Source organism: Pristiophorus japonicus, chromosome 24, assembly GCF_044704955.1.
Source record: "Pristiophorus japonicus isolate sPriJap1 chromosome 24, sPriJap1.hap1, whole genome shotgun sequence".
NCBI classification, from domain to species: Eukaryota; Metazoa; Chordata; class Chondrichthyes; family Pristiophoridae; genus Pristiophorus; species Pristiophorus japonicus.
This window is the reverse complement of record NC_092000.1, coordinates 19,054,046-19,077,989: the sequence shown is the minus strand read 5'-3', so window position 1 is coordinate 19,077,989 and position 23,944 is coordinate 19,054,046. Positions and strand designations below refer to the sequence as shown.

Here is a 23,944-nt window from a genome sequence, read left to right as displayed (position 1 = left end):
GTGGTACTGGGCGATGGCCCCACGCTGTTCGGCAGGAGCTGGCTCGGAAAGATACGCTGAAACTGGGACGACGTCTGAGCGCTTTCGTCTGTCGACGACACCTCATGTGCCCAGGTCCTAAGCAAGTTCCCCTCGCTGTTCGAACCAGGCATTGGGAAGTTCCAAGGAGCAAAAGTGCAGGTCCATTTGATTCTGGGGATGTGACCCATCCATCACAAGGCGAGAGCGGTACCTTACATGATGAGAGAGAGGGTGGAGATCGAGTTGGACAGATTGCAATGAGAGCGCATCATTTCGCCGATCGAATTCAATGAGTAGGCCAGTCCGATCGTTTCAGTCCTCAAGGGAGACGGCACCGTCAGAATCTGTGGTGATTACAAAGTAACTATTAATCGTTTCTCGCTGCAGGATCAATACCCACTACCAAAGGCTGATGACCTATTTGCGACGCTGGCGGGAGGGAAAACGTTCACGAAGCTGGACTTGACCTCGGCCTACATGACGCAGGAGCTGGAGGAATCTTCTAAAGGCCTCACCTGCATCAACACGCACAAAGGTCTTTTCGTTTACAACAGATGCCCGTTTGAGATTCGATCGGCCGCGGCGATAGTCCAGAGGAACGTGGAAAGCGTGCTGAAGTCGGTCCCGCGCACTGTGGTCTTCCAGGACGACACCTTGGTTACAGGTCGGGACACCGTCGAGCATCTGCAGAACCTGGAGGAGGTCCTTAGTTGGCTTAATCGTGTGGGGCTCAGGCTAAAACACTCGAAGTGTGATTTCCTGGCGCTTGAAGTGGAGTTCCTGGGGAGAAGAATCACGGTGGACGGCATCAGGCCCACCGATTCGAAGACGGAGGCAATCAAGAACACACCGAGGCCACAGAACGTGACGGAGCTGCGTCGTTTCTAGGACTCCTGAACTTCTTACCGGGTCTTAGCACATTGTTAGAACCCCTGCACTCTTTACTGCGTAAGGGAGATGAATGGGTATGGGGTAAAAGCTAAGAAAATGTCTTTGAGAAAGCTAGGAAGCTGTTTTGTTCAAACAAACAAAAATGTACGATACATGCAAACATTTGGTACTAGCATGTGATGCGTCGGCGTACGAGGTCGGGTGTGTATTGCAACAAGCTAATGAATTTTGAAAATTGCAACCGGTTGCTTATGCATCCAGAAGTCTGTCTAAGGCCGAGAGGGCCTACAGTATGATCAAAAAAGCATTAGCGTGTGTTTACGGGGTAAAGAAAATGCATCAATATCTGTTCAGGCTCAAATTTGGAAACCGACCATAAGCCACTTATATCCCTCTTTTCTGAAAAGAAGGGGATAAATACGAATGCATCGGCCCGCGTCCAGAGATGGGCGCTCACGTTGTCCGCGTACAACTACGCCACCCACCTCAGGCCAGACACAGAAAACTGTGCCGATGTTCTCAGTAGACTACCATTGCCCAACACCGGGGTGGAGTTGGCACAGCCTACAGCTTTAATTATGGTAATGAAAGCATTCGAGAGTGAGCAATCACCTGTTACCGCCCGACAGATTAGAACCTGATCGAGGCAGGACCCCTTACTGTCCTTAGTAAAAAAACTGTGTGCTCCACGGGAGTTGGTCTAGTGTCCCGGTAGAGATGCAGGAAGAAATAAAGCCGTACCAGCGGCGCAGAGATGAAATGTCTATACAGGCAGACTGACTCCTATGGGGCAATCGGGTAGTTGTGCCAAAAAAGGGCAGGGACACTTTCATTAGTGATCTCCACAGTACCCACCCAGGCATTGTAATGATGAAAGCAATAGCAGATCCCATGTGTGATGGCCCGGTATTGATGCAGACTTGGAGTCCTGTGTGCACAAATGTAACACATGTTCCCAGTTAAGCAATGCACCCAGGGAGGCACCACTAAGTTTATGGTCTTAGCTCTCCAAACTGTGGTCTAGGGTTCATGTCGACTATGCAGGCCCATTCTTGGGAAAAATGTTTTTCGTGGTTGTAGATGCGTACTCCAAGTGGATTGAATGTGTGATAATGTCGGCAATCGTGTCCGCTGCCAACATTGAAAGCCTACGGGCCATGTTTGCCATGCACGGCCTGCCTGATGTCCTTGTAAGTGACAATGGGCCGTGCTTTACCAGTGCCGAATTCAAGGAATTCATGACCCACAATGGGGCCAAACATGTCACGACTGCCCCGTTTAAGCCAGCATCCAACGGTCAGGCAGAACGAGCAGTTCAAACAATCAAGCAGAGCTTGAAAAGGGTAACTAAAGGCTCACTGCAGACTCGCTTATCCCGAGTCCTGCTTAGTTACCGCACAAGGCCCAATTCGCTCACCGGGGTCCCTCCCGCTGAACTGCTCATGAAAAGGGCACTTAAGACAAGGCTCTCGTTAGTCCACCCTGATCTACACGAACAGGTAGAGAGCAGGCGGTTTCAACAGAATACACGCAAATGTGTCACGCGAAATTGAAGATAATGATCCTGTATTTGTGTTGAACTATGGACAAGGTTCCAAGTGGATTGCTGGCAGTGTCTTGGCCAAAGAGGGGAGTAGGGTGTTTGTGGTCAAACTCGCAAATGGACTCACCTGGGGAAAACACTTGGACCAAATCAAACTCAAATTTACGGACTATCCAGAACAATCTACCTTTTTCGACCCTCCAACGCACACACAAGTGGCAACCGCCCACAAAGCAGAACCCATCACCCAGCTCACCACCCCCAGCAGTCCAGCAAGGCCTGCTGTGCAGAGCCCAGCAAAGGCCCAACAAACGACTCACTAACACCAGCAATTGCACCGAGACGATCAACCAGGGAAAGAAAGGCCCCAGATTGTCACATTGTAAATAGTTACACTATTGACTTTGGGGAGGGGGAGGGGGGGAGTGTTGTTATGTATGTAAACCTGTAATTACCATGTCTGACCACCAGAGGGCTTATTCTCTGGAGTCCCAAGGGATCTCACAATCTCTTGGGAGCACCTGTATATAAGGAGGCCTCACAGGGCTGGAGAGGCACTCTGAGATCTGCAATAAAGAACTACAGTCACACTTACTTTGAGCTTGCAGCATCTAGTCTGACTCTTTATCCAAGACATAACAGAGCCACATAAGGAGATCTTAGGGTCTTGGGGCAGGCGACCAAAAGCTAGGTCGAAGATGTAGGTTTGAAGGAGAGTCTTAAAGGAGGAAAGAGAGGCGGAGAGGTTTAGGGAGGGAGTTCCAGAGCTTAGGGCCTAGGCAGCTGAAGGCATGGCTGCCAATGGTGGAGCATTTAATATCGGGGATGTTCAAAAGTCCAGAATAGGTGGAGCGCAGAGGTCTAAGGGAGCTGATAAGACTGGAGGAGATTACAGAGATAGGGAGGGGCGAGGCTATGGGGGGATTTGAAAACGGGGATGAGAATTTTAAAATCGAGGCGTGGAATTGTGAGGCTCTGCTGTTTCAGGAAAGGCTTCCACGCTGTTTCTTGTTGTTTCAGGTTGTGTGCGGGATTGTGGCAGGGTTTTTACACTACTTCTTCCTGGCAGCGTTTGTCTGGATGTTTCTGGAAGGAGTCCAGCTCTTCCTCATGGTCAGAAACATCAGGCAATTGAGGGTTCCCCACTCAGAGAAAACTGGGAGGTACATGTACTCCTGTGGCTACGGGGTCCCTGCAGTAATCGTGGTCATATCTGCTGCAGTCTCTCACGACGGCTATGGGTCATCCAGACAGTAAGTAATGTGTCCTGTTATTCCAGCCTTACCATGCAATTTGTGGCTTTCCACTTGAACTCAAATCACTTCTCTCATCTGTGGACTCTGTAACGATATAATGTATAGCATCCTCTAGCTTGATGGTATAGCGCCCTGGATCTGTATTGTAAAAAACTGTCTGTAGGAGGAACGCCATTTTATCTGCACATGGCTGATTGAGATCTACTGAATAAGTAGAGTTAAACTGAACTAAGAGTGTTCAAGAGACTATAAAATACAGATTCCAAATTTCTTTCTCATATCGCAACCTTTCTTTTGTCAATAATAATGTGGTTCATGCTCCTCTGAACTACACTCTCGTTTTCTCTTCTCCTTCCATGATTTTCTCCCTTTCCTTCCTCTCCTCTACTCTCTCCTGGCCTCTTTCCCTCCCCTTACCTCCTCTCCTCTCTCTTCCTTACATCTCTCCTTACCCCACCTATCCTCGTTCCTCACCTCTCCTCTCTCCTCCCCCCTCCCTTCTGTCCTTTATCCTCTCTGTGCCACTCATTCCATTCCCTGCTCAGCAGTCAGCAAAGGGTTCCTGACTGATTTCCCTCCCTCCCCACCCCACCCTAACCCAGTAATTGTAGCCCCTCTCCTAAAGATTGCTTGCTGCAAAGTGTTGCATGCGCCTTGTCTATTGCTCACTCACGTGAAGAGAAAGAAAAGAATGAAGAAAAATGAAAAGCAAGAAAGAGAGAAAGACTGACGTGCATTTATATAGCACCGTTTACAACCTCAGAATGTCCGATTGGCTTTAAAGCCAATAAAGTACTTCTGAATTGTAGTCACTTTTGTAATGTAGGAAACAACCATTTTTGCGCACAGCAAGCTCCCACAAACAGCAATTTAATAATGACCAGATAATCTGTTTTCGTTATGTTGATTGAGGGATAAATATTGGGCCCAGGACACCGGGGATAACTCCCCTGCTCTTCTTCGAACTAGTGTTATTGTATCTTTTACATCCACTCGAAAGGGCAGACGAGGCCTCGGTTTAACATCTACTCCGAAAGCCGGATGAGCCCCATGCACCACAGCGCAGGCCCCACAGATAACCAGGGGCAGTGGGTTCCAAACTCACTCCGGACCCACGGACTCTGCCCCTGGTTTTACACCGTGCTCTGTGCTTGGTGCGTTCCTGAGAAACTGTCACACAGGGGGTGAATTCCTGACCCGGGACCTATTAATATCGGCATTTACTGAGGTCTGAATGTCGCCTCAATGTCAGTCTGTGAACGGCCAGCACACGGGACGTATTATCATCCAATCAGTGAGCGGGGTTTGAGAATATTCCTGCGGGATGAATCTCCTGCGATTGGCGGTTTGCGCTCTCGTGTGCCCCTCAGCGATCCGGTACATTCACTTTCTCCTCTTAACTTCTAGCTGCTGGATCTCCACGGACAGCGGATTGATCTGAAGTTTCCTGGGGCCCGTGTGCCTGATAATTGCGGTAATTATTGAAGGCCTGCCATTGCTCATTCACTGTTGTAATGGACAATCTTTGTGTCCAGTCCACCTGTGCTAGATCCCGTCTCAAACCACTGAAATTGGCTCTCTTCCAGTTGGGTATTTCCACCATTGATTTCTCTTTGTCCCTTTCGATAACTACTTTAAACCTGATGATATTGTGATCATAAGAACATAAGAAATAGGAGCAGGAGTAGGTCATGTGGCCCCTCGAGCCTGCTCCGCCATTCAATAAGATCATGGCTGATCTGATCTTGGCCTCAACTCCACTTCCCTGCCCGCTTCCCATAACCTTTTACCCCCTTATCATTCAAGAATCTGTCCATCTCCACCTTAAGTATATTCAATGACCCTTCCTCTGGGGCAGAGAATTCCAAAGATTCACCACCCTCTGAGAGAAGAAATCGCTCCTCATCTCCGTTTTAAATGAGCGACCCCTTATTCTGAAACTATGCCCCCTAGTTCTACATTCCTCACGAGGGGAAACATCCTCTCTGCATCGACGCTGTCACACCCCTTATATGTTTCAATAAGATCACCTCTCAATCTTCTAAACTCCAATGAGTACAGGCCCAACCTGTTCAACCTGTCTTCATAAGACAACCCTCTCATCTCAGGATTCAACCTCGTGAACCTTCTCTGAACAGCCTCCAATGCAAGTATATCCCTCCTTAAATAAGGAGACCAAAACTGCATGCAGTACTCCAGGTGTGGCCTCACCAATGCCCTGTACAGTTGTAGCAGGACTTCCTTACTTTTATACTCCCTCCCCCTTGCAATAAAGGCTAATATTCCTGCACTTGCCTGCACTATCCCGATATCGCTTGATTCCCATAATATCCAAAAATCCATCAATCTCTGCCTTAAATATGCTCAATGAATGAACCGCCACAGCTCTCTACGGAAGAAAATTCCAAAGGTTCACAATCCTCTGAGTGAAGAAATTCCTCCTCATCTCACTAAAACATCGAAGCACTTATACTCAGATCACTGTTAACCAGATCTCTTCTGTCCTAAATGACCGACCTCTTATTCTGAGACTGTGCCCCCTGGTTTTAGACTCTCCAGCCCTGGGAAACATCTTCCCTGCATCTACCCTGTCAATGCCCCTCAGAATCTTGTATGTTTCAAGGCAATCACCTCTCATTCTTCTAAACTCCAGAGAGTATAGGCCTGCTCTACACAATCTCTCATCATAAGACAGTCTTCTCATCCCAGGAATCAATTTAGGGAACACCTCCAAGGCTAGTATATTCTTCCTTGGATAAGGAGACCAAACCTGTGCGCAGTACTCCAGGTGTGGTCTCACCAAGGCCCATGTACAATTGTCGCAAGACTTCGCTACTTTTATACTCCAGCCCCTTTGCAATGAAGGACAACATGCCATTTGCCTTCCTTATTCTGAGACTGTGACGCCTGGTTCTAGACTCCCTGCAACTATCCTGTCAAGCCCTGTAAGAATTTTGTTTCCATGAGATCACCTCTCTTTTATAGGCCTAGTCTACTCAATGTCTCCTCATAGGACAATCCCCCCCATCCCAGGAATCAGTCTGGTGAACCTCTGTTGCACTCCCTCTATGGCAAGTATATCCTTTCTTAGGTAAGGAGACCAAAACTGAACACAATACTCCAGTTGTGTGTTATATCTCACAAAGTGCCCCTGTCAGTTGGCTGAATCTTCCACCAACAAAAATTGCAGTTTTTTTCCCCCCGATTATCCCATCCTTGTCGCCATTGTTATATCTTCAGTACAACTCACAAACATACACACAAGCCTTAAGATGGCAGAACACTCCGGAACTCTAGTCAGGTGACCTGTTCCCTCTTTATCTGCAGTGCCACAGTAGTCCATAGGTGGCGCTATGTATATATATTACATTGTGGTCTCATCAAGGCCATATATAATTGCAGCAAGATGTCTTTACTCTTATGCTCAAATCACTGTCAATCAGCTCTCTCCTGCCCCAGAACTGATGAGAAACCCTTCAAATGTTCTGACTGTGCAAAGAGATTTCACAGCTCATGCCACCAGCGAGCTCTCACAGATCTTCAAAGAAAGGAAGATGCTTTAGAAAGGCTGGCAGCACCAAATGATTGCAACCATCTCAGAGCAGTGACCCTTTAATTACAATATCGCAGAACAAGGAGAATCACTGAACCTTTAAGTGCCACAAATCCCTGTGGGGAGGAGATGGAGAGATACAGTCTGTCCCAGGAACTGTCGCAGAACAGAATTAGATTTCCTGTCCCTTGAAGGGCTTAACTCATCCCCGCTTTTCATTCAGCGTCTCATCCTTAAAATTCTCAACCTTGTTTTCAAATCCCTCGCTGGCCTCGCTCCTCCCTATCTCTGTAATCTCCTCCAGCCCAGCAAATCCCCGCCGACCCCCCCGAGATATCTGCGCTCCTCCAATTCTGGCCTCTTGAGCATCCCTGATTATAATCGCTCAACCATTGGCGGCCGTGCCTGCAGCTGCCTGGGCCCCAAGCTCTGGAATTCCCTTCTGAAACCTCTCTACCTATCTTCCGTCCTTTAAGACACTCCTTAAAACCTACTTGTTGACCAGCTTTTGGTTATCTACCTTAATTGTGTCAACTGTGACTGAGTGGGTAGCACACTCGCCTCTGAGTCAGAAGGTTGTGGGTTTAAGTCCCACTCCAGGGACTTGAGCATATAAAGCTAGGCTGACACTCCCAGTGCAGTGCTGAGAGTGTGCTGCATTGTCGGAGGTGCCGTCTTTCGGATGAAATGGTAAACCGAGGCCCCTCTGCTCCCAGGTGGAGATAAAAGATCCCACGACACTATATCGAAGAAGAGCAGGGAAGTTATCCCTGGCATCCTAACCAATATTTATCCCTCAAACAACGTAACAAAAATAGATTATCTGGTTACTATCACATTGCTGATTATGGGAGCTTGCTGTGCGCAAATTTGAGTGCCGTGTTTCCCACATTACAACAGTGACTGTACTTCATTGTTTGTAAAGCGCTTTGAGACATCCGGCGGTCGTGAATTTTATATCATCCATATCCAGATTCTGGGGTTTTATTTGTGACAGGTTTAATCACATGGATGTGTAGTAAACTCCTGCTCTATTTGTGCATCTAACTGCACCCCAGTTACAGTAATTAGCAAATTGCCCCTCATCTGTACCACACGGTCTCTCTCCCCCCCCACACAGTCTCTCTCCCCCCCCAACAGTCTCTCTCCCCCCCCACAGTCTCTCTGCCCCCCCACAGTCTCTCTGCCCCCCCACAGTCTCTCTCCCCGCCACAGTCTCTCTCCCCCCCCACAGTCTCTCTCCCCCCCAACAGTCTCTCTGCCCCCCCACAGTCTCGCTCCCCCCAACAGTCTCTCGCCCCCCCCAACAGTCTCTCTGCCCCCCCACAGTCTCTCTCCCACCCCACAGTCTCTCTCCCCACCCACCACAGTCTCTCTCCCCACCACAGTCTCTCCCCCCCCTCCACAGTCTCTCCCCCCCACCCCACAGTCTCTCTCTCCCACCTCCCACAGTCTCTCTCCCCGCCACAGTCACTCCCCCCCCCACAGTCTCTCCCCCCCACAGTCTCTCTCCCCTCCCTCAGTCTCTTTCCCCCCCCACAGTCTCTCTCCCCCCCGCCACAGTCTCTCTCCCCCCCCACAGTCTTTCTCTCCCCCCCACAGTCTCTCCCCCCCACAGTCTCTCTCCCCTCCCTCAGTCTCTTTCCCCCCCCACAGTCTCTCTCCCCCCCACAGTCTCTCTCCCCCCCCACAGTCTCTCTCTCCCCCCCACAGTCTCTACCGCCCCACAGTCTCTCTCCCCCCCCCCCACAGTCTCTCTCCCCCCCCCCACAGTCTCTCTCCCCTCCCACAGTCTCTTTCCCCCCACAGTCTCTCCCCCCCCCCCCACAGTCTCTCTCTCCCCCCCCCACAGTCTCTCTCTCCCCCCCACAGTCTCTCTCCCCCCCACAGTCTCTCCCCCCCACAGTCTCTCTCCCCTCCCTCAGTCTCTTTCCCCTCCCACAGTCTCTCTCCCCCCCACAGTCTCTCTCCCCCCCCACAGTCTCTCTCTCCCCCCCACAGTCTCTACCGCCCCACAGTCTCTCTCCCCCCCCCCCCACAGTCTCTCTCCCCCCCCCCACAGTCTCTCTCCCCTCCCACAGTCTCTTTCCCCCCACAGTCTCTCTCCCCGCCACAGTCTCTCCCCCCCCCCCACACAGTCTCTCTCTCCCCCCCACAGTCTCTACCGCCCCACAGTCTCTCTTCCCCCCCCCACAGTCTCTCTCCCCCCCCCCCCACAGTCTCTCTCCCCTCCCACAGTCTCTTTCCCCCCACAGTCTCTCTCCCCCGCCCCAGTCTCTCTCCCCGCCACAGTCTCTCTCCCCTCCCACAGTCTCTTTCCCCCCACAGTCTCTCTCACGCCCACAGTTTTTCTCACCCCCACAGTCTCTCTCTCCCCCCACAGTCTCTCTCCCCCCCACAGTCTCTCTCCCCCCCACAGTCTCTCTCCCCCCCACAGTCTCTCTCTCCCCCCCACAGTCTCTCTCCCCCCCACAGTCTCTCTCCCCCCCACAGTCTCTCTCCCCCCCACAGTCTCTCTCCCCCCCACAGTCTCTCTCTCCCCCCCACAGTCTCTCTCCCCCCCACAGTCTCTCTCCCCCCCACAGTCTCTCTCCCCCCCACAGTCTCTCTCCCCCCCACAGTCTCTCTCCCCCCCACAGTCTCTCTCCCCCCCACAGTCTCTCTCTCCCCCCCACAGTCTCTCTCCCCCCCACAGTCTCTCTCCCCCCCACAGTCTCTCTCCCCCACAGTCTCTCTCCCCCCCACAGTCTCTCTCCCCCCCACAGTCTCTCTCCCCCACAGTCTCTCTCCCCCACATTCTCTCTCCCCCACAGTCTCTCTCCCCCCCACAGTCTCTCTCCCCCCCACAGTCTCTCTTCCCCCCCACAGTCTCTCTTCCCCCCCACAGTCTCTCTCACCCCCACAGTCTCTCTCACCCCCACAGTCTCTCTCTCCCCCCCACAGTCTCTCTCCCCCACAGTCTCTCTCTCCCCCACAGTCTCTTCCCCCCCGCACAGTCTCTCTCTCCCCCCACAGTCTCTCTCCCCCCCCACAGTCTCTCTCCCCCCCCACAGTCTCTCTCCCCCCCCCCACAGTCTCTCTCCCCCCCCACAGTCTCTCTCCCCTCCCACAGTCTCTTTCCCCCCCACAGTCTCTCTCCCACCGCCCCAGTCTCTCTCACCCCCACAGTCTCTCTCTCCTCCCCACAGTCTCTCTCCCCCACAGTCTCTCTCCCCCCGCACAGTCTCTCCCCCCCCGCACAGTCTCTCTCCCCCCCCCACAGTCTCTCTCCCCCCCACAGTCTCTCTCCCCCCCGCCACAGTCTCTCTTCCCCCCCACAGTCTCTCTTCCCCCCCACAGTCTCTCTCCCCCCCCCACAGTCTCTCTCCCCCCCCACAGTATCTCTCCCCCCCACAATCTCTCTCCCCCCCCCCAGTCTCTCTCCCCCCCCCCAGTCTCTCTCCCCCACCCAGTCTCTCTCCCCCCCCCCAGCCTGTCCCCCCCCAGCCTGTTTCGCCCCCAGCCTGTCCCCCCCCAGCCTGTTTCGCCCCCAGCCTGTCCCCCCCACCCAGCCTGTCCCCCCCCGCAGCCTGTTCCCCCCCGCCTATTCCCCCCCAGCCTGTTCCCCCCGCCTGCCCCCCCCCCAGCCTGCCCCCCCCAGCCTGTTCCCCCCCCAGCCTGTTCCCCCCCCAGCCTGTTCCCCCCCCAGCCTGTTCCCCCCCCAGCCTGTTCCCCCCAGCCTGTTCCCCCCCCAGCCTGTTCCGCCCAGCCTGTTCCCCCCCCAGCCTGTTCCGCCAAGCCTGTTCCCCCCCCAGCCTGTTCCCCCCCCAGCCTGTTCCCCCCCAGCCTGTTACCCCCCAGCCTGTTCCCTCCCCAGCCTGTCCCCCCCCCCAGCCTGTTCCCCTCCAGCTTGTTCCCCCCCCCAGCCTGTTCCACCCCCCCGTTCCACCTCCCCCAGCCTGTTCTCCCCCCCCAGCCTGTTCCCCCGCAGCCTGTTCCCCCCGCAGCCTGTTCCCCCCGCAGCCTGTTCCCCCCAGCCTGTTCCCCCTCCCCCCCAGCCTGTTCCCCCTCCCCCCCCAACCTGTTCCCCCTCCCCTCCCAGCCTGTTCCCCCTCTCCCCCAGCCTGTTCCCCCTCCCCCAGCCTGTTCCCCCTCCCCCAGCCTGTTCCCCCCAACCTGTTCCCCCTCCCCCCAGCCTGTTCCCCCTCTCCCAGCCTGTTCCCCCTCCCAGCCTGTTCCCCCTCCCAGCCTGATCCCCCCTCCCAGCCTGTCCCACCCCCCAGCCTATCCCCGCCCCCCAGCCTGTCCTTCCCCGCCCTCAGCCTGTCCCAGCCTCTCTCCTCCCACCCCTGCCTCTCTCCCCGCCCCCAGACTCTTCTACCACACCCACACTCCCCCCACCCCCAGCGTGTCTCAAAGTGAGTTCTCAGGCGACTGTACAGTCCAATGCGGGAATTACAGTCTCTGTCACAGGTGGGCAGAGAGTGGTTGAAGGAAAGGGTGGGTGGGATTGGTTTGCCGCACGCTTCTTCCACTGTCTACGCTTGATTGCGCTTGGGAGTGAGCATCAGTTGATGAATGTGAGGAATTGAAGAGTTAACGAGGGGCTGATTCCAGATACAACCCACCAGAACCTGTTGATGATCAACCAACACATGTCTTCAAATCTTCCACAGGTCAACACACTTCTGTTCCTCGCAATACTCTGGATATTGAAAAAAGAAATTTCTAAGCGTGATACTCAAGTGTCTAAACTTCAGGACACTAGGTGAGTGTCACTCCTCTCGGACTTTACATAAACCATGGAACGGATAAATATTTGGAAGTGTATAGGAAGCTTTATTAAATGAAATGTGCAGGGCTGTGGGGATGGAGCAGGGGAGTGGGACTAATTGGATAGATCTTTCGCTGAGCCGGCACAGGCACGATGGGCCGAATGGAGAGAAGGTCATTGATAAAGGAGCTGGACCCATGGGCCCATGATGTTGGCCAGAGGAATGCCTGCAGTGATGTCCTGGGGCTGAAATAATAGGCCTCCAACAACCACAACCAGTTTTCTATGTGCTGGGTATGTGGGACATTTTCCCCTGATCCCCATTGACCAGTTTTACTCGGGCTCCTTGCTGCCATATTCTGTCGATTGCTGACTTGGTGTCAAAGGCAATCACACTGACCTCACATCTGGAGCAAGGGTTCAATCAGGTCTGCAGCTGAGTGGTCCTGACAGATGGAGAGTGACACAGTTAATACAGAGACTAGAGTCCTGAACTTAAAGAAAGGTAACTTCGACGGTATGAGACGTGAATTGGCTAGGATAGACTGACGAATGACACTTAAAGGGTTGATTATGGAGAGGCAATGGCAGACATTTAAAGATCACATGCATGAACTTCAACAATTGTACATCCCTGTCTGGTGTAAAAATAAAACAGGGAGGGTGGCTCAACCGTGGCTAACAAGGGAAATTAGAAATAGTGTTAAATCCAAGGAAGAGGCATATAAATTGGCCAAAAAAAGCAGCAAATCTGAGGACTGGGAGAAATTTAGAATTCAGCAGAGGAGGACAAAGGATTTAATTAGGAGAGGGAAAATAGAATATGAGAGTAAGCTTGCAGGAACATAAAAACTGACTGCAAAAGCTTCTACAGATTCGTGAAGAGAAAAAGATTAGTGAAGACAAATGTAGGTCCCTTACAGTCAGAATCAGGTGAAGTCATAATGGGGAACAAAGAAATGGCAGACCAATTGAACAAATACTTTGGTTCTGTCTTCACTAAGGAATGGCATGTTGGCCTTCATAGCGAAGGGATTTGAGTACAGGGGCAGGGAGGTGTTGCTACAGTTGTACAGGGCCTTGGTGAGGCCACACCTGGAATATTGTGTACAGTTTTGGTCTCCTAACCTGAGGAAGGATATTCTTTCTATTGAGGGAGTGCAGCAAATGTTCACCAGACTGATTCCCGGGATGGGGGGACTGACCTATCAAGAAAGACTGGATCAACTGGGCTTGTATTCACTGGAGTTCAGAAGAATGAGAGGGGACCTCATAGAAACGTTTAAAATTTTGATGGGTTTAGACAGGTTAGATGCAGGAAGAATGTTCCCAATGTTAGGGAAGTCCAGAACCAGGGGTCACAGTCTAAGGATAAGGGGTAAGCCATTTAGGACCGAGATGAGGAGAAACTTCTTCACCCAGAGAGTGGTGAACCTGTGGAATTATCTACCACAGAAAGTTATTGAGGCCAATTCACTAAATATATTCAAAAAGGAGTTAGATGAAGTCCTTACTACTAGGGGGATCAAGGGGTATGGCGAGAAATGGGCTACTGAAGTTGCATGTTCAGCCATGAGCAGGCTAGAAGTGCCAAATGGCCTACTCCTGCACCTATTTTCTATGTTTCTATGTTTCTATGTTTCTAACCTTCCAGAAATACTCGGGGAACGAGGGTCTAGTGAGAAGCAGGAGGAACAAAAGGAAATCCTTATTAGTCAGCAAATTGTGTTAGGGAAATTGATGGGATTGAAGGCCGATAAATCCCCAGGGCCTGATAGTCTGCATCCCAGGGTACTTAAGGAAGTGGCCCAAGAAATAATGGATGCATTGGTGGTCATTTTCCAACATTCTATAGACTCTGGATCAGTTCCTATGGATTGGAGGGTAGCTAATGTAACCCCACTTTTTAAAAGAGGAGGTAGAGAGAAAACAAGGAATTATAGACCGGTCAGCCTGACATCAGTGGTGGGGAAAATGTTGGAATCAATTATTAAAGATGTAATAGCAGCGCATTTGGAAAGCAGTGACAGGATCGGTCCAAGTCAGCATGGATTGATGAAAGGGAAATCATGCTTGACAAATCTTCTAGAATTTTTTGAGGATGTAACTAGTAGAGTGGACAAGGGGGAGCCAGTGGATGTGTTGTATTTAGACTTTCAAAAGGCTTTTGACAAGGTCCCACATAAGAGATTAGTGTGCAAAATCAAAGCACATGGTATTGGGGATAATGTACTGATGTGGATAGAGAACAGGTTGGCAGACAGGAAGCAGAGAGTAGAGATAAACGGGTCCTTTTCAGAATGGCAGGCAGAGACTAGTGGGGTACCGCAAGGTTCAGTGCTGGGACCCCAGCTAATTACAATATACATTCATGATTTAGACGAAGGAATTGAATGTAATATCTCCATGTTTGCAGATGACACTAAACTGGGTGGCACTGTGAGCTGTGAGGAGGATGCTAAGAGGCTGCAGTGTGACTTGGACAGCTTAGGTGAGTGCGGTATAATGTGGATAAATGTGAGGCTATTCACTTTGGTGGTAAAAACAGGAGGGCTGATTATTATCTGAATGGTGACAGATTGGTAAAGGGGGAGGTGCAACGAGACCTGGGTGTCATGGTACATCAGTCATTGAAGGTTGGCATACGGGTGCAGCAGGCGGTGAAGAAGGCTAATGGCATGTTGGCCTTCATAGTGAGAGGATTCGAGAATAGGAGCAAGGAGGTCTTGGTAAGGCGACACCTTAAATATTGTGTACAGTTTTAGTCTCCTAATCTGAAGAAGGAGATTCTTGCTATTGAGGGAGTGTAGTGAAGGTTCACCAGGCTGCTTCCCGGATGACAGGACTGACATATGAAGAAAGATTAGATCAACTAGACTTGTACTCAATGGAATTTAGAAGAATGAGAGGGGATCTCATAGAAACATTTAAAATTCTGACGGGATTGGACAGGTTAGATGCAGGAAGAATGTTCCTGATGTTGGGGAAGTCCAGAACCAGGGATCACAGTCTAAAGGGATCAAGGGGTATGGAGAGAAAGCAGGAATGGGGTACTGAAATGCATGATCAGCCATGATCATATTGAATGGTGGTGCAGGCTCGAAGGGCCGAACAGCCTACTCCTGCACCTATTTTCTATGTTTTCTATGTTTCAAACCCAAACTGAGCCTCGGTGACCAGGTTGTTGGTGAATAGTTGTCGCTTGACACCACTGTTGAAGACACTTTGCTGATGATTGAGAGTAGGCTGATCGGATGGTAAATGGACTAGTCCTGCGTTTTGTGGACAGAACATACCTGGGTAATTGTCCATGTTGTCGGGTAGATGCCAGTGATGGAGCTGTACTGGAACAGCTTGCCTAGAGACGCGGCTAGTGTTGGAGCACAGGTCTTCAGCACGACAGCCGACACATTGCCCCGTCACCTTTTCCATGTCCAGTGCACTCAGCCGTTTCTTGATGCCACATGGAATAAATCGAATTGGCTGAAGACGGTTTCTGCGATGCCAGGGACCTCAGGAGGAGGCCGAGATGGATCATCCACTCGGCACTTCCGGCTGAAGATGGTTGCAAATGCTTCAGCCGTGTCTTTTGCTGGGCTCCGCTGTTGTTGAAGGTGAGGATGTTCATGGAACCTCCTTCTCCCGTTAGTTGTTTAATTGCCCACAGCCATTCCTGACTGGATGTGGCAGGACTGCAAAGCTTTGATCTCATCCATTGTTTGTGGGATCATTTAGCTTTGTCCAGAGCATGTTGCTTCCACTGTTCAGCGTGCATATCGTCCTGTGTTACATAAGAACATAAGAATTAGGAGCAGGAGTCGGCCATACGGCAACTCGAGCCTGCTCCGCCATTCAATAAGATCATGGCTGATCTGTGCTGCACCTTCACCAGGTTGGTGCTAGTTGGTCTCTGGCTCGATGGTAATGGTAGAGTGAGGGACATGCTGGGCCATGAGGTTAGATTGTGGTAGAATATAATTCTGCTGCTGATGGCTCACAGCGCCTCATGGGTGCCCACTATTGAGCTGCTGGATCTGTTTTTATTCTATTCCACTTAGCACGGTGGCAATACCAGACGAGTGTGTGCTCAGTGTGAAGACAGGACTTCGTCTCCACAAGGACTGTGCACTGGTCTCTCCTACAATGCTGTCAGGGACAGACACAGCTGCCCACACATAAACCAGGTCAAACAGGTTATTACCTCGTGTTGGTTCTCTCACCACTTCCCGTAAGCTCAGGGCTCGGCCAGTAGTGGCACTACCAAGCCAGTCTTGGTGATGGCCATTGAGATCCTCCTTGTGTCCTTGCTACCCACAGTGCTTTACCTCTCCCGTTTCTCTTTGTTGCAGGATGCTGACATTTAAAGCCATTGCGCAGGTGTTTATCCTGGGCTGTACTTGGATTTTTGGATTGCTCCAGTTTCAGGATGAAGCCGGGGTGATGACCTATTTATTCACCATCGTCAACAGTTTCCAGGGCACCTTCATCTTCATCATCCTCTGTGTGTTAAATCTTAAGGTAGGGAATATCGTCTCGTTCGATCACAAAGTGACTGTTCTGAGCTGATAGGACAGATACCATCCTGTGGAACCGATGTCCTTTCTTCGTTTTCCCTCTGCTGACAGAGCTGGTGGGTCCTGGAGGTTGGCTCCATGAGCCATCTCCAGTCCCTTGTCGGAGTGGCTGCTCTTTAGGCGGGAGGCCAGGCAGTGAATGCCGGCATAGTATTGGAGCAACAGCGTCAAGCTCTGTCCTTCCGTCATCAGACACCCGCTTTCCGACAGGGATCACTGAAGGGTGCTCGGGAGCGGGAGCGCCAGCTGATTGCTGCCCCTCTGGGCACTGAGGCCAACTGTAGCCCCCAGATTGTGCCCCACCTGCGATCAGCAAGTGCAGTGCAGAGAAGGGACAGTACCTGTAACCTTCTGCAATAAACACTCTTTCAGAAAGTCACAGTCGGTGCTGAATATGATGAAGAGTTTTATTCTTATTTCGCACAAACATCTTCAATCTTTCCGACACATTCAGTTATAAGGCGGGCATCTCACAGAGGTGAGCTTTAGGAAGGAGGTGAAGGCTTTGGAGAGGGTACAGTAGAGATTTACCAGAATGGTTCCAGGGATGAAGGATTACCGATACGTGGATAGACTGGAGAAGCTGGACTTGTTCTCCTTAGAGCAGAGAAGGCTAAGAGGAGATTTGATCGAGGGGTTCCAAATCATGAAAGGTTTCGACAGAGTAACTGTTTGCAATAGCTGAAGGCTCGGTAACCAGAGGGCATATATTTAAGGTGATTGGCAAAAGAACCAGAGGCGACATGAGGAAAAATGTATTTACGCAGCGAGTGGTTAGGATTTAGAATGCACGGCCTGAGAGGGCGGTGGATACAGATTCAGTAGCAGCCTTCAAAAGGGAATTGGATAAATACTTGAAGGAGAAAAAATTGCTGGGATATGGAGAAAGGGCAGTGGGGAGTGGGGGTGGGGGGGATGGGAATGTGACTAACTGGTACACGGAGCATAGTGGTTATGTTACTGGACCCGTAATCCACAGGCCGGGACTAATGACCCGTGAGACTTGAGTTCAAAGCCCACCACAGCAGCTGGGGAATGTAAATTCAGTTAATGAAATAAAAAGTGAGTAAAGAAGTATCTGTAAAGAAACTCTTGCATTGTAAAAACCCAACTAGTTCTCTAATGTCCTTTAGGGAAGGAAATCTGCCACCCTTACCCAGTCCGGGCCTATCTGTGACTCCAGACCCACAGCAACGTGTTTGACCCTTAACTGCCCTCTGAACTGGCCCAGCGAGACACTCAGTTGTATAAAACGACTCACCACCACCTTCTCGAGGGCAATTAGGGATGGGCAATAAATGCTGGCCTTGCCGGCGACGCCCACATCCTATGAATGAATTTTTTTTTAATGGATTGCCCTTGGAATGAGCCGGCACACACTCGATGGGCCGAATGGCCTCCTTCTGTTCTGTTCTATTTTACCATTCTAAGGGCGTTACAATAAGCAGAGGAAGTGTCATTTATTGCAGAAAATATCAGTCGCAGGGGTTTTGACCGGCGATATATATAACAAAAGACTTGTATTTATATAGCGCCTTCACGACCTCAGGACAACTCACAGTGCTTCACAGCCAATGAAGTACTTTTGAAGTATAGTCACTGTATAAATGAACTATATTTAAATGTTATACCAAGAGCAGGTTGACTCCTGTAATGTATGTACCTGTGAGGATGTTCACAGGTTGGTGGAGCTGTTAATTGTGAGTGGCTTAGCCAGTCACGTGATGTTCACAAGACTCAATAAAACACCAGCCAGTTGGGTTCGGGTGATCCACGATGAGGCAGGTAGTTGTGAGCCTGGTGGATGAACTGGTAAAGTGTAGTGTGATTGTTAAACCTTTACTAATAAACCAACTAGTTCTTAATCGCAATGTGTTGCTATGAATTCTTAAGCAAAGAATCCATGAAGCAAATACATTACAACTCCGAACAATTTAATGTGACAAGGACCCAGATACATTGTGAGTTTTAATTGTTCTCATTCGGAGTGCTGACTATGGGTTGTATCTTGCGTTAAGGTGAGGGCCGAGTACCGGAAATGGTTTGCCAAGACGTGCAGGGCAAAGTACACATCGGCTTCACCGGAGGATAAAGGCACCACAATGACAGCCATGTCGGTAAGTGGGTCTCGGCTGATATCACAGAATCTTAGAGTCGTACCGCACAGCAGGAGGCCATTCGGCCCATCGTCCTGTCCCACTCCCCACCCTGCCACCCCCGCTCTGTCCCCTTAGCCTGGCAAATATTTCCTTTTTCAAGTATTTATCCAATTCCCTTTGAAAGTTACTATTGAATCTGCCTCCACCACCAATTCAGGCAGCGCGTTCCAGAGCACAGCAACTCACTGTGTATAATATTTCTTCTCATCTTCCGCCCCGCCTGGTTCTTTTGCCATTTATCTTAAATCTGTGTCCTCTGGTTACCGACCCTCCTGCCACTGGAACCATCTGATCCCTATCTACTCTATCAAAACCCCCTCATGATTTTGAGCACCTCTGTTAAGTCTCCCCTTAACTTTATCTGCTCTGAAGGAGAACAATCCCAGCTTCTCCAGTCAAGTCAACAACACAATAGTCGGGTTGTTAGCCGAAGCGCTGCCTTCAATATTCAGACTCTGCTGTCCTCAGCTGACCCTACGTCTTGTCTTCACACGTCAACATCGCCTTCAGTTACCCATTGGTCGGTTACAGTGACCCAATCACTGGGGTTTCAGTTACTCCTCTCCTCATCTCTGTCACCAGCTTCTATCTACAGCCTCACCGAGGGGAAGTCCGGGGCAGAAAGATGCTCCTGTGATAACAAAAGGCCACATTCTGCATCTCAACACAAGCTGCACTTCCCCCATCGCTGGCTGAAGGCTCTGACTGGCCCAATCCACGCACCGGCTGAATGTGAAGATTTGTATTTTGGGGCTGTCTGCGTTCGGTATATATTAGATATTTGAGTCGCTGTGAAATGTTGCTTGGGATACGTACAGCACAGAAACAGGCCATTCCGCCCAACAGGTCCCTGCGGTGTTTATGCTCCACACGTCCTCCCACTCCCCTTCATCTCACATCCTTCCATTCCTTTCTCCCTCATGTGTTTATCCAGCTTCCCCTTAAATGCATCTATACTATTCGCCTCAACCACGCCTCGTGGTAGCGAGTTCCACATTCTCACCACTCTCTGAGTAAAGAAGTTTCTCCTGAATTCCTGATTGAATTTATTGGTGGTGATCTTATATTTTTAAAACAGATGGTTGAACCTGTAGAGGCAGCAAAACATTATTCTCTTCATCACAACCTTGTTTTGTTTCTATGGCGATGATGAGTGGCTTTCCGACCTCTCACTTTGGTTTGTCCTGAGCTGTAAATTAGCTGACCTCTGCCCTCTCCCTACACCCCACCCTTGCACTGTGTCAGGAATTTACAGCAACTTCCCCCACTCACTGCTCACAATGGCGCCCAAACGCAGGTCTGGTGACCACTTTGCCAACTCTGTCCTGTCCGCACATGGTCCTGAGCCCCGAGCGTCCCACCACCTCAGCCCCTAATCCCCTGCCCAACCGTTCCTCCTTTAGCCACCTACATTGTTCCTCAACCCAGCTCAATGTGACCTCGAGGGTCAGTGGGCCAGAAATCCGATGCATTGTTGCCACCCGTTAGAACAGCGATGGCAGCGTCTCCCGCCATATTGGACAGGAGCATAGCGACGGCATTACGGGGTAAGTATTCATTGACCCACCGGCAATAGACGGCCTCCGCAATATGTTATCAGCATCGTCTGTGTAGTTGGGGCCTGTGCTGCTGGTGAGCGGTTCAATGGCCCGATATAGGTGGCCGCCTGTGATCAGTTTGGGCGGTTTAAGTGGTTGGGACGGTACCCAGATGTTCCAGTCGGTGTTCTTTTAATGCTGCTATTAACTCATCTATTTGAACGGATTCACGGTGATTCGGAGTTCTGAGCCTGCGGCCTTTGTGAACTTTGACCTACTGTGCATTAGGCCTCGGTCCTCTCCCTCGGTTTCTCACTGACCCCGTGCTCCGGTCTTGTTTCTCTGTATCGGGTTCCCCTCCGACCAAATCCCGCGCCCTCGGCTTGTTTTGTGGCCCGGATAACTCACTGAACACAAGAATTTATTCCCCTGTTGGTACAGAGCTTGGAGCATTGAAGAAGCTGCTCCCCTCTCAGCGGCTGAGAAACATCGACCTGACGGCTGGAGAAGTGAAGACCATCATCCTCTCTGCCGCAGTGAGGCCAACGGACTTTGCAACGATGCTGGAACTGTCCCACACTGAAATACGGAGAAGTTACAGCACGGGAACAGGCCCTTCGGCCCATCCAGTCGATGCCGGCGTTTGCCCAACGCAGCAGCAAACGGTGCCAGTCACATTTACCCACTTTGTTCCAACCCTCCCATTGACCCACATTCCTTCAGCCACTTGTCCAACCCCATCTCGAATGTTCCCCTCAACTGCTGGAAATAGTGTGGCCGGGATTCTCTGGAGCAAGGTGGATTGGGACGGGGCGGGGCTCCAATAAGGTCGGGAAACACATGAGGCCGAGTTTCCCCCCAGGCTCTGCCGACCTCAATAGCAGAGATTTGCATGTGAGGCTTTGGTTTCTCGCCCGCTGACAGCCAGGCTGAGAGGCTGGGGTTGGCTGCGGGCGGGTAGGCCTCAGACTGGACAGAGGAGGGAGGGAGGCTTCGCGAGAGGGCCGGGCCCTTAAATGGATCAGGGGAGGGGGTAAGAGAGAGGACTGGGGAGGAGGGATTGGGAGAGTGGTCCAGGGTGGGCAGGGGAAGAAGGGAAAGGATCGAGGCTCGGGGGTGCTGGTGATGGAAAGGAACAGCCACGGGGGAAGGGGGCGAGGAGCGGCCAGCAATTGGACCACACCGTTAAAAGCATCGGGGGTAGGGGTCAGGCAGAGATGCAGGGGGTGGGGGGGGCGGGAGACAGGATCGTAGCTGACCTCAGCATCGTCATTGGGGGAATGCTGGTGGAGGCCTGGGATGGTGATCGCAGATGCCGTTGGGTTGGAGCGGGGGGGGGACACCGATTGCAGGGGGTGGGTGAGGCTGGACCCTGGGTCCAGGAGGGAGGTATATAGCCACTTACCCTCTGGATCCAGGAGGGAGGTATATAGCCACTTACCCCCAGGATCCAGGAGGGAGGTATATAGCCACTTACCCCCTGGATCCAGGAGGGAGGTATATAGCCACTTACCCCCTGGATCTTGGAGGGAGGTATAGAGCCACTTACCCCCTGGATCCAGGAGGGAGGTATATAGCCACTTACCCCCAGGATCCAGGAGGGAGGTATATAGCCACTTACCCCCTGGATCTTGGAGGGAGGTATAGAGCCACTTACCCCCTGGATCCAGGAGGGAGATATATAGCCACTTACCCCCTGGGTCCAGGAGGGAGGTATTTAGCCACTTACCCCCTGGATCCAGGAGGGAGGTATATAGCCACTTACCTCCTCGATCCAGCAGTTCCTTGCCTTGCTTTAGCTGCCGGGTTTCACGAATTGTGTGAAAAGTGAGTTGGAGGCGGGATCAGGTCAGGAATCCCATTTATAACAATTTAACTTCCCCGCCCCCGTGCTCCAAACCTACCTGTTTTTCTAGGTTAAAATTCCCCCCTCAGCATTCTATCCAACCTGTCCCCAGCCTTTCATAATTTAAAATATTTCTATTGTGTGAACATCAGAGCAGGAGGAGGCCATTCAGCCCCTCGAGCCTGCTCCGCCATGCGATTAGATCACGGCTGATCTGCACCTCACTCCATTTACCCACCTTGCTCCATATCCCTTGATACCCTTACCCACCCAAAATCTATCGATCTCAGGCTTGAAAATTTCAATTGGACCCCAGAATCCGCGACCTTTTGGGGGCAGAGAGTTCCTGATTCCCTTTGTGTGGAACAAGTGCTTCCTGATTTCACTCCTGAACGGCCTGGCTCTAATTGTAAGATTGTGCCCCCTTGTTCTAGGTCCACCAGAGGAATTCATTTCTCTCTCTCTACCCTATTTTAAAGACCTCAATATATTTAAGGTGGAGATAGACAGCTTTCTGAACGACTGGGGAGTCAAGGTCATGGGGAACGGGCAGGGAAGTGGAGTTGAGGCCAAGATCAGATCAGCCATGATCTTATTGAATGGCGGAGCAGACTCGAGGGGCCCGATGGCCTACTCCTGCTCCTATTTCTTATGTTCTTATGCTGAATGAAAAGGATTGTAAATGCTAAAAAGCTGAAATAAAGATCTACCTTCGATAAAATAATCTGTTTCTTTGACATTAAAACACAGCAGGTTCACAGAGAGAGAGTTGCTTCCCATCTTGGTCAGTGTTCCGACTCACAACTCTGAACGATCGATTGGTCTGCTTGGGGAGACGGAGCGGTTAATTCTTCGCTGACCTCACTCTCGGGCTCCTCTTCTGCTCCCTCTCTCCCTTTCACTATAAAATGGCGATGTTTATACTCTCGAGGCTGCTGCACTAACAGCTCCTGATAGCGTTCTCCCACCTCACGGGTTTAGAGGACAGGTCACCTGTTTCCCCCATCTCTCTGTCCTTCCAAAGTACGGAAAGTCTTGAACTGAGGTGACAGACATGTCCTTTTAACCAGACATCGTGGTGTTTCAGCTGTGGCTCAGTGGGTAGCACACCTGCCTCTGAGTCAGAAGGTTGTAGGAACTCCAGGGACTTGAGCACATAAATCTAGGCTGACAATCCCAGGGCAGTGCTGGGGGAGCACTGCACTGCACTGTCGGAGGTGCCGTCTTTCAGATGTTACCGAGGCCCCGTCTGCTCTCTTATTGGATGTAAAAGTTCCCGTGGCACTATTTTGAAGAGCAGGGGAATTATCCCCGGTGTCCTGGCCAATATTTATCCCTCAATTAATATAACAAAAAACAGATTATCTGGTCATTATCGCATTGCTGTTTGTGGGAGCTTGCTGTGCGCAAATTGACTGCCGGGTTTCCCGCATTACAACAGTGACTACACTCCAAAAGTACTTCATTGGCTGTAAAGTGCTTTGGGACATCCGGTGATTGTGAAAGGCGCTTTCTGTCGGGTTGTCAATCCCCCAGATATCCCTGGAGTCTCCAGGAATCGAAGATTAATCTTCAGGACACTGCTGGGAGAGAAATCATAGGGGCGTTAAAAAAGCATATTTATTTTCTTGAATACTTCCATTTATTAGTTATAAAAATATCAGCGATGAGAAGAAAGACTGGATCGACCAATTGGATAATGAAGAATCTGAGCTTTCCAATTGGCCGTGAGAAGGCGGGGCACCATGGTGATGGACATGTTGGACAACCAATGGCAGGAGTGTGGAGGCGGGGTGGATCGTGGTGGACG

At 51.1% G+C, this 23,944-nt stretch overlaps 1 protein-coding gene across 1 annotated transcript in view; it reads left to right on the top strand.

Moving 5' to 3' along the window:
• The window catches only part of LOC139237978 (adhesion G protein-coupled receptor E2-like), a 92,363-nt gene extending 71,133 nt beyond the window's left edge, over positions 1 to 21,230 (top strand). The window contains exons 13-18 of the mRNA XM_070867341.1: positions 3,476 to 3,708; positions 5,119 to 5,185; positions 11,920 to 12,011; positions 16,367 to 16,535; positions 18,610 to 18,708; positions 20,730 to 21,230. Coding sequence (XP_070723442.1) covers positions 3,476 to 3,708; positions 5,119 to 5,152 — 267 coding nt within the window. The 3' untranslated portion in view covers positions 5,153 to 5,185; positions 11,920 to 12,011; positions 16,367 to 16,535; positions 18,610 to 18,708; positions 20,730 to 21,230. The remainder of the gene's footprint in view (positions 1 to 3,475; positions 3,709 to 5,118; positions 5,186 to 11,919; positions 12,012 to 16,366; positions 16,536 to 18,609; positions 18,709 to 20,729) is intronic.
• Positions 21,231 to 23,944: the final 2,714 nt, after the last annotated feature.